At 40.9% G+C, this 16186-nt stretch overlaps 1 protein-coding gene across 6 annotated transcripts in view; it reads right to left on the bottom strand.

Annotated features, from left to right (window-relative positions):
* Positions 1–11419: 11419 nt before the first annotated feature.
* ADCYAP1R1 (ADCYAP receptor type I) overlaps positions 11420–16186 on the bottom strand; it is a 138053-nt gene continuing 133286 nt past the window's right edge. For 3 of the 6 annotated variants that reach the window (XM_088054310.1, XM_088054318.1, XM_088054324.1), the window contains 3 exons: positions 14862–14991; positions 14590–14631; positions 11420–11822 (listed from right to left, as the gene is read on the bottom strand). In XM_088054310.1, the coding sequence (XP_087910436.1) occupies positions 11613–11822; positions 14590–14631; positions 14862–14991 (382 nt within the window). In that variant the 3' untranslated portion in view covers positions 11420–11612. The remainder of the gene's footprint in view (positions 11823–14589; positions 14632–14861; positions 14992–16186) is intronic. The other 3 variants (XM_088054313.1, XM_088054322.1, XM_088054327.1) reach the window with 1 other exon arrangement.

Below are 16186 nucleotides of genomic sequence, written 5' to 3'. Positions count from 1 at the left end.
AGTCACACAAAACACCTGCTTGATTATTTTTTATTTTCTTCTAAGCCTGTTGAACTTAGGCCAGAGGACCCCAAACCCTTTCTTGTCCAAAGGAAAAACATGGAGCAGCGGAATATTAGGCAGATGATGTGTGAAGGAATAAATCAGAGCAAAGCCAATGCCAGGTGCCAGCTGGGCTACCCTGTGCTCAGAATGACTTATAGACCTAATCTTGGTGCCCAGCTGTTGTTTTTTTGGTGGGACAGACGTTCAGAACCTCGAAGATCAGTCAGTGAAACACCCTATTAAAGGGGATTTTGTGCCTTTGAGCACTGAGGTCTCACTCCTGCCCAGCGTTTCTCAGCTCGCTGTCCCCACAGCCAGGGAAGTTTCAGGGGTCAGGATGCACACCCAGCTCTGAGGGATGGAGAAGCAAAGTCTGGTCTGGTGAAGCAAAGTGAGCCAGGACTGTGCTTGCACCATTCTCAGAGCGACCTTCCTCTTCAGGACTGAGCTGAGATCAACCTCAACCTCTCCAGGAGCAGAGAAAAGGCACAGGAGGGACATGAGATGGGTCAAGACAGGAGAGTTCCCAGGAGAACCTGCCCCAGGCTAGGAGAACACAGCCATTCACTTGTTCTCTGAGTTCCAGTATCAATTCAGCTTAAAAACCCCAATATTCCAGCCCCTCAGTTTGCTCTGCTCTTGGTTAACTATTTCAAGCAACAGACATTTGACTCCTGGAAATCTCTTTGCTGATTTTAGGTGCTTCATCTCTAGTTCTGTTAGAGCAGAGATGATTTGTCCAGGCTTCTATAAATAAGATTCAAATAAGTTATTTATTAATTAGGCATTTAACCCATCTGTCACAATGTCATATGTTCGTTGTAAGGAGAAATTTTGTCTATTCTGACTTTCCTATCAGCTTTGCCTGTAAAAGTAACCTCTGTTCCTGTCTTTGGTTGCCAAACATAGTAATATAATTTGTGTACAAAATGTATGATGTACATCTATAAGGTGCAAGTGGCAATTACAGCCATTGTGAGTTTGTACATTTAGTTTGTGTCAGTCTGGATATTTCATTCGAGTTTGTACATTTAATTTGTGTCAGTTTGGATATTTCATTTGAGGCTTTATAAAATAAAAGCTTAATAATCCTGGGGAGTGCTAAAATTTCTTGGATAAATATTTGATTTGGGCTATGAAAAGAATCCTGATCCCTTTTTGGTGGCACACCTGAGTTCCTTTGGGTGTGTTTGAGTCGGGAATGCTTCAGGCAGGGATGTTTTGCTTCTCGGAAGGCAGCAAAAAGTGTCCCAAGCCGTGTTTAGCTGAGCTGTGTGTTCCGTGTGGAGCCACTGCCACCTCCTGGAGCTGGATGTGTGCAGCCCACAAAGCCAGGCAGGGCTCCCAAACCTCTCCTAAATGAGTTTTAAACCACTCCCAAAGGGCAGCTGCAAGACATCATTAAATTCCATCAGCTTCTTTCTCCTCCTCTAATCCCCTGAGGTCTTTTGCAGAGTTTAACTCCCCGAGAATTCCTTTTAAATCCTATTACAAGCTATATGACACCCTGAAAAGATCAAATCCTGCTTTTTCAGCCTCTTTTTCAGGTGTTGCAGCAACGACAGATTATTCAGGTAACTGAAATTTCTAATTGAGAGTAGATTTCTAACTCTGATAGTGTCAGCCAGTTTTTTTTCAGAAAGTTTGATTGACTGGGCTCCAAATTAAAAGAAATTCTTCCAGCAGGCAGCTTTACCTGTTTTTCACATTGAGAACTTCCCCAAGGCTGCCTAATGCTCCCAGAGCAAGAATTGAGTATCTGAGGAGGATTTGTTCAATTGCAGAAAATACAACTGAATTCAAGGTAGTTGGTCCTTGGTGTGTTGACACACCTACTAAATTAAATTAAATTTAAATTTATAAATTTAATAAACAATATCTAAATAATAAATTAAATTTAAAAACTTAAATTCAAAAATTCATTTGTCAGGTGTCTGGGATTTGGAGCAAATGTGCTCTAGTGTGGAATTTTGTCTTTGAAATAGTGGATATTTACATAGGGCTTGTGCAGTGGCTGAAATACTTTTGGAGGTGCCTTTTCTTTCTCTGCCTAAAAAATGAAAATCACTCAGGCTACATAAAATGTTTAAAAATTGGGGTTATTAGAAAAATAACTAAATGATTTCTAATAAAAAATTAGATTCTAATTCTAAAATAAATTTATTAGAAATTATTATAATTTCTAATAAAATAAGAAATTAGGAATTCCCTCTTCTACATCTGCTTTTTGATTTGATTTTGATTAGGGAGACACTGTCTGGTGCAGCCATTCTGCACATGGTAGGAAAGGCAGTCACATCCTGTGCCCCTAAATAAAAAAAACAACTGAGGCTGCCTCAGGTCACGGTGGAAATCCATGAGAAGGGTATTTACAGTGATTTGGAATGTAGCAAAAATGAAAATGTATGGATCTGCCCCATCCTTCCCAATTCCCCACCTGCCCATGGCTCCCTTTGCTCCCAAGTCCTGTGGGATGGGGATCTCCAGCCCTCTGCTGCTCCCTGACACATCTCTGACCTCAATGAAATGTGTGGCCTTTGTTCCATCAAAGCACCCAGCTCCAAAGCCCTGGACTTTGGCTGAACACCGAGTGAAAAGATGTGTGAGGGATTCACGAGGGACAGGCAAAGGCTTATGGAAGCTGAAACAAAGGGTGGAGATGGGGGAAATATCAGGAATAGTTCATCTTCTGTGGAATCCTCTGCTCCAGGAGTTTGCATTTACTTGCTTTGAAAATTACCCTGATGATCAAACTCTTGAGGTTTGCTTTGACTATAAAAGAAAGGAAGCCTTGAGGCACATCAGGTGTTACAGAGACCAATCTCCTTCCACCTTTTCCAACTGGCACCATCTTTGAGGACAACAGAATTTCTTCTCCTGTTTATACCCTGTAGGAATAATACTTATTCCCCAGAGACCTGTGGATCCATCCCAGAGACACAGGGGTTTTTAGAGAGTGTGATACGTTTGATTTGGTGACACTGGTGCCAAAGGGAGATAAACACCACTGGTTTCTGGAGCAGGAACGTTGTCCATGGCAAAGACCTCACCCCTGGCTGGTCCAGGACTGACTTTGCCCAGCAGACTCCAGAGTCTCCTTCCCATGAAGAAGTCAGAGAACCTTTTAAGCCCAAAGAGCTTCTGCTTCAGGAAAAGAATACACTAACCTCTAAGTTCACAGACAAAAAGTTCTCTTTGGTGCAATTTTATATCAGAACAGACTTTTACAAAATGATAATACATTTATTGTGTCATCTACAGCAGTATACATGTTAAAAACAATTTCTCAAAACACAAAAAAGGTTAGAAAGCAGCAGTTGATATCTGTGTTTCCACCTCATAACACAGCTGAATAACCCCAGATCCCATTACCAATTAAACCAATTTTGACCAAAAAAGGTCAGTATTAGACCAAACAGGCCAGTAACTTTGTACCTTGACACAGTCAAAAGCCAAAATACAGCTTTCTATCAGATTACTTGGTTCTTCTCAGAGCTACAGCAGGTTGCATTGCCACTAAATTGACAAGTAGAAGGGAAAGAGAATGAACACACCAAATATTTGTTTCTTACAGGTTATACTGATACACAAAGGCCTCTTGAGACTTCTCTGCAAGCACAAAGTCCATTGAGAAAGGCATATGCAGAAGCCTAAGTAATTTCAGACACTGAAGAGTGTCATATCACACAGTGTCATATCACACAGTAATTCTTCACATGGATGAATTCCCCAAAAGAAAGCCAATGGGAAATTGCAACTTGAATCATAAGAAGGTGAAAGACCATGAGGTTCAAAACATTGTTCAAGCTCTGCTGGTGTGTTTTCATACACAAAGTACAATGTGTATTTAGCTGAACTTAGCTCTTTAGTACAGATATACACGGAGCATCATTAACATCAGAGCATCCTCAGCTGCTACTGCATCCTCCATTCTTCCTAAATTGTACTGAAATGCAATTCCAAACTGGTTGCATGTGCCTGACTGCTAAAATCAGAGGGTAAAATCCTTTTATTTATTTATCTTTTTTTCCCACTGCATGTGCATGATATACTGTGGTTTGCTTCTGGGCACAGAAGTTCTGGTTGTGTGGACACAACCTGACAGGGAGAACAAAGCATCCTGAAAACTCTCCATGAGAGCTCCTGACCCTTTACCAGGCGTCCACCTCTCCCAAATCTGGTTGGTAATACCCAACAGGAGCCAGCTCAAAGTTTTTCAAGACCATCATTTCTCAGCATGCATGAGACAGAACAACAGTGACTGGGCAAAGTTGCCAGGGAAAATTCATTTCTCTCTAGGCCTCCTCAGGATCAGCATCTGTCTCTGGTCAGGGAGATGTCCTGGTGGGGAGAAACAGCCACTTGCAAAGGGTGAATCATCTCACCCCGGAGCAGACATCAAAAATGTTTGATGCTTGTCCTCTGAAATTGCTCATTTCATTCTTGTGACCAAAAAGGCAAAGTGGAGAAACCAGAATAAAGGAAGAAATCTTCACTTTTTGTGTCTAAGTGATGTGGGCGTGTCCTTCAGCCTTCTGCTCGGGAACACAAGGTCTGCTCCAGAGGTTTAACTCTGGGTCAGAATACCTAATGCCAGTGGTGCCAGATGTTGAAAGGGACACACATCTAATACAGCCCTTAATATTTAACTCCTAAGGAAGAAAACTAACTGAGAACACAGATTTGGTTGTATTTTTGCATTATGTACATTTCTACAGTTGCAGGAACAGGAGCCACTGCCTTCACTGAGACTACAGAGCCTGAGTTTGGACTGAATCCCACTCTGTGAGTTTATCTGTTCCCTAGATATCCACAGATATGACTTTTCCTGCTATTCCTAATGGCATGCCTGCCTGTATTTGATTCTTTGCATTGGTTTTGCTGCCCAAATTTCATATTTCTGCAGAAGACACTAAGTCTGGATGCCAAGCAGGATCCCATGTGGAGTCCATACATCCTGTTCTCACCAACCCTTCAGGCCTCCCATGCTGTGGCAGCTCTGCTGAGGTCAGTGTGCCCTGCAGAGCCACAGAGCAGAGCAGGAGATGCACAACATCAATAATATCAGCACACCTCGCTCTGGAAGCCTTTCCCACATGAGAAAGAACAAAAGAGAAAGTCTGGTATCATGAAATCGCATAAACTTATGGGGGAAAATCTTAATTTACTGAATTTTCTAGGTTTTTGATGTGTGGGAGCCTTTGCATAAATACAGTAAGGACTAAAGCTCTTAAGTAGCCTTAAGGAATTTATTGATATACAAAGAATGAACTTATTTTCCTTTATAATCATCCATGGACACTTCAGAAACCATCTCTGGGCTCTGAAGCCTCCACAGGCCACAAACTGAAAACTTCTGACATGGGCAGTGATTTCTGAAACACTATTGAAAACCAGGTTCAAATACCAAGGCAAATAAAGCCAATTAAATTAATGGGGTTTATATTTCTTTTGTTGCTACTGCTTGCTAATGTCACTATGAACAATATCTTTTTTTCCTGTAACTCTGAAATTTTGACATCTAATTTCTGTCAGGACTGGGCTGGAAAAATAGTATAAAGTTGGATATTTGTACAGTTCACAGGCCAGGTTTAGTAGAGATTTAGTAGAAGTGTCAGAGAAAAGCACTGAAACCTCCCAAACTTACACCATCAGTGGATTTTAACCTATTTTAATGGTGACTTCCTGCAGGATTTTGACTGACTGTGTGTCCCATCCATTTGATTGGAAAAGCTTCCCTTCCCAGATTATAACTGAAAACAGAAAAGCAAAATATTGGAGTTATTTTCCTTTTAGGTTTGGCTGAACAAAAATTGCTCAACCCCCAAATCTCATTTATACATTTTCAAGAACTGGAAATCTTTCTCTCAATGTTTATTGTTCCTTTTTTATTTGTGTTTTCCCCTAGAATGCTTTGCCTGCTGCTTCCAGGTAATTTTCCTGCTATTCTTAATGGATCCACGTCTGTCTGTATTTGATTCTTTGCACTGGTTTTGCTGCCCAAATTTGGAGTAGAGCTGAGAGAAATGCAGTAATAGCATGGTTATTTTTAGTCTTATCTTCCAGCTGCATGATCAAAGAAAAACTGTAAACTTCATCTGAAATAAAGATGTTTCTGTCTCAGGAAAAGAGAAGGAAACTGGAAGCAAGATTAATATGACAAGGAATGCAAGTGAGCCAAGAGTTATTTCAACTCCAGGTTCAGATAAAGGTTTTTAACTGCCAAAAAAGTTTTGCAGCAACTTTCCAGTGGGAAGAGAAGGTGAAAAAATGGTGTTGATTTTTAAAAGGATAGGTGATCTCTTTAGGAATGGGAGTAAAATAATATGAAAATAATGGCAAATAAAGAGCTTCCTTCATATTGAGGGAATATGTTTTGTTCTTGATCATTTTGGCTTTGCCTATTTGTAGTTACTGGTTTCTTTTGTCCATGGGACATTTGAAAAAACCCCTGGATTTTTGAGCTGACCAGAGGTCCCTTCATATCAAGCACTGGATCTATCCTGCTATTCAGAAGTGGAATTTCAACCAATTTTGATATGAAAATATTATGAAAAGCCACAATTTCATAATACATGGGCAAGGCAAATTATGGCAATTAATTCTTTTGTCACTGCTGAGGAGGACTGGAGTCTCATGGTCAGGTTTTTAGCATGAGTCCAAGAAACTCTATCTTGTGCCCCATTCTGGTCCTCAAAATGCAAGAAAGAAGTGGCCAGGCTGGAGAAGGTCCAAAGGAGGACCATGAAGATCATCAAAGGGATGGACAATGGGGGCAGTGAAGAAAAACTCAAGGAATTTTTCCTCTGGAGTAAAGAAACCTCAGTGGCAGCCTCACCAAACTGTTCCAGTACTAAAAGAGTGCTCAGAAAGAGGATGAAAATTCTCTGTTTCACAAGGATCCACGTGGAGAATGCAAGGGTGACAAGTTGCACCAGCAGAGGGATCACCTTGATATAAGAAAGGGATTTATTTAGAGTGAGAACAGCTGTTCATGAAGACAAACCTCCCCAGAGGTGTGGTGTGGTCCCTGTCAGAGGAGGCTTTTTCAAGAGGTGACTGAATGTGCTGGATAAACTCATCTTGGCTCCCTTTCTTGTGGAAGGTTGGACCAAATTTGTCATTCAATGTCACCTCAGCCTTGGTTCTGTGAACTTCATTCCCTTCTGGAAAGCATCTCACACCACTGATGATGGAGAGAGTCCGGGGAGAGTCATGGTGGCAAAGGTAAACTCAAATTATCAGTTCATGCCCACTTGTGGTTGTCATTAACCTCGACATTGCAGGGCACTGTCCTTAAGGTGCAATGAGAGACAGATGCTGAAAGGGAGGAGACAAACACCCAATAAAGTGCCTGGATTTAACTTCCAAACTGCATTTTCCTCTGGACTCACCTGGATCCATCCCTTCTCACACCACTCCATTTTAACAACTGGTTTTCAAATGCAAATAATTAAAGGATACAGAGGAACTTGGGTGTTTTTCCTCTATGGTTCAAAACTCCCCAAAACTAAGCATTTAAGGTTCTTCCCCTGGGCTCATAGTTCCAGAATACTAAAAGTGAACGCAAAAGGAGGTGATATCACCATGCAACAATGAAACCGCCTCGTCCTTTTCAATCTAGGTTGTTGTTTTCATTTTTGGGATGTGAACTGTCCTGCAGTACCAGCACTCCACACTGACAATTCAATAATCCAAACAGTGGTTAGATACAGCAAATAGTCACAAAACCTGCAGCACAGAAAGTTTTTGTACATTTATGAAAGCAAAATAAGAAAATTAGACAGGAGATACATTATGGACATGGTAGAAAAAATGGCTCAAGGAGCACTGCACACTTGTTTTTTGTTTTTTTTTTTTCTTTGTTTTGTTTTAATTGTGTACTGTTTTTAATAACACAGCCTTTCTAGCTCCAAAACATATTTCACAGTGAAAAATCAAACGAAGCACTGTTACACCCAGTTGACATTTACACACACAGAGGAGCAAACTGCCTGTTGGATTCTTCCCTCCTGAAACAAATGGAAAATCAGCCACTGTGGGGTGGCCACGCCTGGCCAGCACCTGCAGCTCACATTTGACAGATTTGTGGAGAGCTCATCGGTGCCATAGCATCAGACTCTGGATCCCATAAAGGTCTCCACCTCAACTGTGACCTTTCCAGGGACACTGGGAAAGTTCTGGTGACTCAGGAAAAGCCAAACCTGCCAGTGCATCAACACTTTTATTCAGAGAAATAAAATCATAATAGAAGGTTTTGTTTTTCTTTTCCATTTTTTTGTATAATATATTTTATATTTAATATGTTGAAGATCCCATTTCTTCTGATAATTTCAGTGCTGGTGAACAGATTCAATTTTTCTACTGAACAAGAAACACAACATCTGCAGCAGTAGAAATTTCCCCTCCACTGCTCTCCAAACTCCTAATCATTGGCTCAGTGAATTAAGGAGCAAATCCAACTTTTCCCAACTTTTCCATCCTTGGACTCTCTAGCTGGGACCACCAAAAATTAATGGTAATAATGACATGTTGAGGCCAAATCCCAATTCCATTTAAGCAGGTTTATTCTAACAGTAACAGCAGTTTTCTCTACTGATTTTAATTTAGCTGAGGACCTGGTCTCCAGTGTGCAGGGTAGGAGGGTGGTTTTGGTGATGTGGACATTTGCCCACAAGGCACTGGACTGAGATCCACCAACTCAAACTGCAGAGCACTGTAGGATGGCCAGGAAAAGAACAGAACCCAGAAGTAAGCTCAGAAAAATTTCAACAACAGAAAAAAAAAAAAAAAATTAAAAAAAATATCCAAACACCTTGCTCTGGACTGAAACAAGAAAAAATCTCCAGCTAGAGGCAGTTATTTAGTATCTTTTTCTCCACAATTCTAATTTATTAAGGATTGAAAACTGGCTAATAGTCATTCATGCAAAAAAATAGCTTTTGATTTTTTTTATTTTTTTTTTAAATAATACATTTACAGTGTTGGCAATACAATCCTTGTGAAAGCCCATTCTATAGAAAATTGTCCAAGTATGGATTTTCCTGATAAATCTGCCTTTCCCCATCTCTGGACAGCAAATACCTGGTTCCTGGGGAAACTTTCTAAAATAGCTTTAAGAAGCATCTGAGGAGAGACGAAGAGCCAATCTATCAGTTGAAAACATTTTGACTTTTGCAGAGAGTTGGGAAGAGAGAAACAAATTCTGCTCTGAGAGCAGCAGATCAGGGCTGTAGACCTGGGGAAAAAAAAAGGTGTTTGGATCATATAAATCCCATTTATGGAGCTGGAGTAAAATGGAAGTGGTTTCAACTGGTTTGCTGGTCCTCTGTGCCATGGCAGATTTCACATGACAGGGCTGTCACCATCTCTTAAGACCATGATCCTGTACCAATATGACCTCAAACAACTTTTCTGTCTGTTTTTAATTAAATTTACATTCATTTAGATGGCTCCAGCCAAGAACAGATTATTTCCATAAAGGATTATATAAGTGTTAAGTATTATTGTAATTAATATTTCTTTCACAACTTTCTGAGACCTTTCTTTTTCCTCCTTTTAAAAATAAGTAAACTAGGATTATCTTTAAAAATCTTTGCTTAAAATGACATCAAAAGTCTTTTTTGCTTTTTTACTTAAACTAACAAAAACCAGTGAAATTAAAAGCTCACACTCAGCTGACACTAAAATTCGGAGTATTTCACTTTTTTTTCCTGTTTTTAGTTTATTATCATGTCAACTAACACTGAAGAACAAGCCTGAATTTTGAATTTCCTGGTTACTATTAGTTTCAGTTCAAAACTTCACATTTAAAATGCCATTTTCATCTTTGTAATATATGCATACACATACACGCACATATATATATATTTGATATATATATATATATTTCTCAGTTCATAAATTCATGAATCCAAGATGAAGGGAGCGCTAAGGACGGCCCTCGAAGCCTTTTTTTTGCGCTGTATAAAGACTCTTAAGAGTTGACATCATCGACACTGGGTTGAAGTAGATTTGTAGCAGTCGTGGCTTTAACTACAAGGCAAAGGTCGAAAGAACATTCGAGTTCCTCTCCAAGAAAAGCAGTAAGACCATTGGTGGTGAAACGAACAGAATATTCCGAGAGAGAGAGAGAGAGAGAGAATTGCCAGGTGTGGGAAGTCATCCAAAGTCTTTCCTTCTGCGCCATCTTAGCGTTCAGTTTAGTTGTTTTTTTTTTTTTCTCACCAAATTCCGGTGATTTTTTACCTTCCAGGGTGATCCTGCCAGGTCCTTCTCGTGCCTCTTTGCTCCAGCAGGGAAGAGTCAGCACACAGAAATCAACCAGGTTGCAAAGGCACGGCGCTCTGCGTGACAGCTCTGCCCCCAGCCACCAACGCCACGTCCGGCTACTGGAGCAGAGCGTCCAAGGTCACCTGGAGGGAAAGGCCACCCTGGAACTGACTCTTACTCTCAAGGTGGGAGGGAAGGGACAGTTATTCGTGTTATTCAAAGAGTCCAAATGATCAATCTATCAATCGATGCCAAAAATAGAGCTATATCTCAACTGCATGGCCCTTTTAGAAAATTCACAGCTTAGCTAGGACAGAAAGCATTCCTGGGAGTGTCCCTGGGTATGGAAAAGCACAGCAGATCCCACTGCTCTCGCCTGAAGTTCCTGCGCTGATGTGCAGTTTCATGTTGGCACAGCTGTTCCTTTAAATCCATCGGGAATGTCTGACTCAATCCAGCCATGAACTTAATTTTCTGGAGATCCTCCTGAATCAGCTGGATTGATCAACCCAAGCATGTTAGCTCCATCCTAAGGCTCCAAAGAGAAACACTGCGGAAATTCACGTGCCAAAAGACAGGGACAGCTAAGACACGTTGGACTAGGGAATAAAAAAATAGGCAAATCCAACCCAAAATGGAAACCAAGTGGGAAAATGACAACGGTCAGGTCCATTCACAGACTAGGATCAGTTTGGCAACCAAAGATCACAACTGCACAGCAATCACTTTGGACGGACACGGATTACTCGCAGATGCTCTGAAATGGGAATAGTTGAGTGGGTGGGTTTGGCCTCTTGTTTGTCTTTTAAACATTCTCCAGTAATGGCCTTGAGTACAGCTGGGTATTTACAGTGACTGTTAAAAAGAGATATTTACACATTTCCTTTGCTTTTTCAGGAGAGGAGAGGAGAGGAGAGGAAAAAAAAAAAAGGAAAGGAAAGGAAAGGAAAGGAAAGGAAAGGAAAGGAAAGGAAAGGAAAGGAAAGGAAAGGAAAGGAAAGGAAAGGAAAGGAAAGGAAAGGAAAGGAAAGGAAAGGAAAGGAAAGGAAAGGAAAGGAAAGGAAAGGAAAGGAAAGGAAAGGGAAAGGGAAAGGGAAAGGGAAAGGGAAAGGGAAAGGGAAAGGGAAAGGGAAAGGGAAAGGGAAAGGGAAAGGGAAAGGGAAAGGGAAAGGGAAAGGGAAAGGGAAAGGGAAAGGGAAAGGAAGAAAGACCTGTACCACCACCAAAACTATTATTTCATATTTTTCTTTTTCAAGGGATGGTTTTTGGTTTGCTCGTTGCTTGCTTTGCTCTCTTCAGCTGCTCATGTCGCCAGGTTCTCTGCATTTATGCTGGACATCCGAATCTGAGAGCTGCTCTTGCTCAGAATGGAGAGTTGTGTCCCCCCGTTCACTCCGCTGCTCGCTAGAGAAGGATGGCGATGTTTGAAATCCACAGCAAAATACCGGTTGACTTTCCAGCTCCTCCATTTTCTCTTTATTTCTGATTGCACCTTTAGGGAGAAACTTCAAAAGGTCATTTTTTATGTACTTAGCCGCTCGAGGACATGCTGACAAAGTATCAAGATTTGAAAAAAACCCACAATTCAACAGAACTGTTTTTAAGGTTATTATTAAACTCCCCATTTCAGCAAAATCTGAAGTTACTCCTCCATGGCTGGAAGAGGTCTGGGCATGTAGTGGGGAACTACAGCCCAGCCCAGGCTCTGTGTCTGACTTCAGATAATTTAGGATCAACCCAGAGATGCATGGAACACCTGATCAACAACACCTGGAGGAAAAAACAGCCTGCTTTGATCAATGGCCAGTACCAAAGATACAATAAGGAGCCAAAGAAACCAGCAATCAAAAAGTACTGAAAATACTGAAACTCCTTGTGCACAGAGACAGCTTCTCTCACCTGCCATTAGTGGATGGATGTTTACAGGAAACTTTGCCTCCTGCTTTCAGATCCTCTCCAAGCAGACCAGCTCTAGGATTGATGTACATCTGTGCCACCCTCATTTTCTTGAGAGATTTATTTTGTGGGTACCCACAGTAAATTACCAAGAGTAAAACAATCCAAGGTCAGAAGTTCAATTAGGTAATAAGCAAATAATTCCACAGCTTTTCTACTTTTCACTTATTACCAGTTTTCCGGCAACAATGCTGGGTTGTGAACAAGTGTATAAATAAATAAATTATATATATATATATTTATATATATATATAAAAATAATATAAATATATAAAGAAGTAAAGATTTAGTGTAAGGGAGATTGTAGTTGCTCAGACCATTGAGTACTCCTTCCTGTATCGTATTTCCAAATAAAATAGTGTAAGAACAAGGAAATATGTAGAGATGTTTTCTCAATATATCTTTCTAATCTCCAATGAGCCTCTGTGCCAAAGATGTTTGTCTTGTCTCTAAAAGTCATTGCTAGATTTTCCTGGATCAATATGGTCAAAATGGATCAGTAAAAGTCAAAATGCTAAACAAGGGCTTCAACTGTATGGACAAAAACTACAGGGAATAAAAATCCAACTGGAAAACTTACATTCTCCTTCTAGGACCTCCAAATTTTGGTTAAAGCATAGATATTTTATAGATTAGATAGAGCATGGGGTTATATTATCTCTGTAAAACGGGAATAGTGTTTACATTTGGAAGACCGTGATATTCCAAACATTTTCTTGCTGTAGGAAATTCAGTGGCGACACAAGACATTCTCTAATTACCATTTTCTGATATCTTGAGAGGGAAAATAGCTTTAATCAACCTGCTTGTGTTGGTTTGGCTAAGAACCATCCCTCCACACGCTCCTTCCAAGGGGCTTCAGGAGACCTTGACTGTGCCCATGAGCAAAGGTAACCCATAAGTTTGTTTACTGAGTCTGGAGATTGTTGTGGTTTATCTGAGAAGGAATCACAAGGATTAAGGAGTTTGAGATCTTTTTGTACCAGAGATCAGCAATGCCAGGCAAGACCTGCACTCAGCTCCCTTGAAAAGAGGAAAAGAAGGTGATTTTAGGAAAATATTCCAACTGTTGGGCTGCACAAGAGTTGTGTAGCAGTGCAGGAGAGAATGGATGAACTCTAGATGTTCCATGTTCCTCTTAAGGCAACACTGAGCAGGGAACCCTTTTCCATCAATTCAGAAACAATTACCTCAGGTATTCAGTTCTGTCAGATAAACAGGCAGGGAAATGCAGATTGGAAGAGGAGAACCAGAAAAACCACAAATGTGGCCAGCAGCAGCAGCAGTTGCCATGTGCTGAGAGGAGTGTGAGGTGTGTGAGGCACCCAGGAGGTATCTGGGGGATGGCTCTGGGCATCTGACACCCTTGGCTGTGTTTGTGCAGGGATGAAGGCGGCAGGGCTCAGGAGAGAAGCTGGCACCAGTTGAGTGGTGCCAGCAAAAGAGGCCAAGGACACAAGAAAACCTGGACTTGAAGGGTTTGACAATGTTTCCCTCAGCCCTTTCCTAGGAAAGCTGGCAAGATTTAGAGTGGGTGGGTGATCTGCAAGAGGGGATGGAGACCACACCGAGAGGTGAACAATGGTTTTTGTTTAGCCTGGCACCTTATCACTAATGGTGTCCTACAGGTATTGAGATTGCACCCTACACTGTTCCACATGGAGCATGGAACGGTTTGGGTTGGAAGAGACCTTAAAGGTCATCTCCTTCCACCCCCTGCCCTGGCAGGGACACCTTCCACAGTCACAGGTTGCTCCAAGCCCTGTTCAACCTGGCCTTGGACACTTCCAGGGATCCAGGGGCAGCCACAGCTGCTCTGGGCACCCTGTGCCAGGGCCTCACCATCTTCATCACAACCTCGGTGATGGAATCAAAAGCACCATCACCAATTTGGCTGATGGCTCCAAAATGGGCAGTGATAGGGACATGTCAGAGATCTTGGAGAGAGTTGAACAGGCTGGGAGAATGGGCTGAAAAGAACAGGGAAAATTTCAACAAAATCCATCCAAAATTCTGCACCTGGAGGACATTTCAAAAGAGACTTGTCCATATCCTAGCCCTGTCAGGAAGCCTTAATCTGAGCCATCATCTCTGGTAAGGCCAATGTTTTGGTTTGGTAAAGGCATCACAAATCCTTTTTTCTTTTTTCCTTTTTTTTTCTTTTTTTTTTTTTTCTGAGAATTGTGAGATTCCGACTAAAGTATCAGCAGTTATGGCAAATGATGAGTTAAAATGGACAGTTGGAACAGTAGTTACTCCCACAAGAAAATGGGATGCCGATGACAGGTGAGGGACATTAAATATTGAAAGTCTTACCTCCCCATTCAGGAAGCAGTAGAGAACAGCAACAACAAAACCCTAGGGAAATGGGAGAGAAGAAGAAGAAAAAGTAATTAAAATCCTGAAAGAATGACAGAAAATAATCGGAGTTAAAAAAAAACAACAAGCGAACAACCAACCCCAAAACCCTGGTAACACAAAACATACACGTAAACGAGCAGAGACACACTCTGAGAGCTGTGCATGCAATGTAGTTATAAAGAACAGAGATTTGGTTCTAAGGAAAGCTGAATTCAGTGTGTAATCACCTGGAAGGATCCCAGTCCCAATTCAAACACCAGCCTCTCCCGCTTACTGACATTCTCAGGAGAAAAGGCAAACACCGTGTAGTGAATTCCAAACAAAGGGATCAGCAGCAGGGTGGAGCGAGCCAGTCTCCTGTCACAACAGAGGGAAAGAACTTTAATTCAGCCTTGCAATTAGCAACCTGCATTTTAATTAAAGAAGAAAGCACAGAAAATATTTTGCTGACAGACTTTTGGAAATACATACACGGCGTAATTATACAAACAAATACGCAACACTCCTATTTGTTCCCAAAGACTGTTTGCACACACACTGCAGTTTGCTCCCCCTTCTTTACACTGCTACAGTAATGGCACATTAATTATGCTTAATGCTCTCTGCTGCTATTTTCATTTGCATTATTATAATCAGGAATTTTCTCCTACCATGCCAAAAAACGAGGGGAATCTTGCTAAGGGATTCAGACTGCTACCATGGTACAATTATAAAACTCTCATCCAATTGCTTAATCCCAGTGGAGTGTTCGAAATCACTTGTTTTTGTTGATTTTTGTGTGTGTGTGTGTGTGATATGTTTCTGCACAGCAAAAGAAATTCCAAAACAACCACACAAATAAAGCTAAAAAACCAACAGCCATACAAATAAAAGTAACCCCCTTGCACGTTCTCGTACTCACAACTGTTCCTGAAGGTTTGATTTTAGTCTCAGTTTATGCTGTTTGAAACCTGAGTGTAATTCCACTGTTTTAACTACTTTGCTGCTTCAGAATAAAGGGGCTTCAGAGGGAAATTAAGCTCAGCAGATATAAACAAAAGGGCTGGGAATGAATGTTTTACATGTGAGAACTAAACTGGTGAAATTCCCCCAAAGCAGGGGCCAGCCAAAACTTGTGCACGGTTTGTTGAGTGTCACTGATTGATCAAGAAGCAAAAAAAAAAAATAAATAAAAAGAGCAAAGAAAAAGCAAATGTTGATCTGAAAAGAAGGCAAGTGCTTTATTAAAAACAAAGTGACCTAAAAAACCTCCAGGACATTTTCAGAAGGGAAGAATATCATTGATTACGTTCAGTTAAGTGAAGAAGGCAGATGAAGGACAAAGGAAGGTAAAAAGCCATAAAGATTTTTCAAAGAGCTGCATATTTCTTAAAACTCAAATGTCCCCTCTGCCTTTATCTATTTGATGCATTGCATACAGATTTTAGATTGCTAATAAATGCTCAATGATAACCCAAAATGATGTGTTTATTTTAGCAGCACTCAACACTTAATTAACACACTCTCAAGAATTTTGTGAGCACAATTATCTCCAGTAGAGCTCTGGGATGTG

This window comes from Pseudopodoces humilis, chromosome 1, assembly GCF_049639895.1.
Source record: "Pseudopodoces humilis isolate 2021_Gansu_Grassland_sample_001 chromosome 1, ASM4963989v1, whole genome shotgun sequence".
In the NCBI taxonomy this organism is placed as follows: domain Eukaryota; kingdom Metazoa; phylum Chordata; class Aves; order Passeriformes; family Paridae; genus Pseudopodoces; species Pseudopodoces humilis.
Note: the sequence above shows the minus strand (reverse complement) of the source record. Positions and strands in the feature narration are given on the sequence as shown.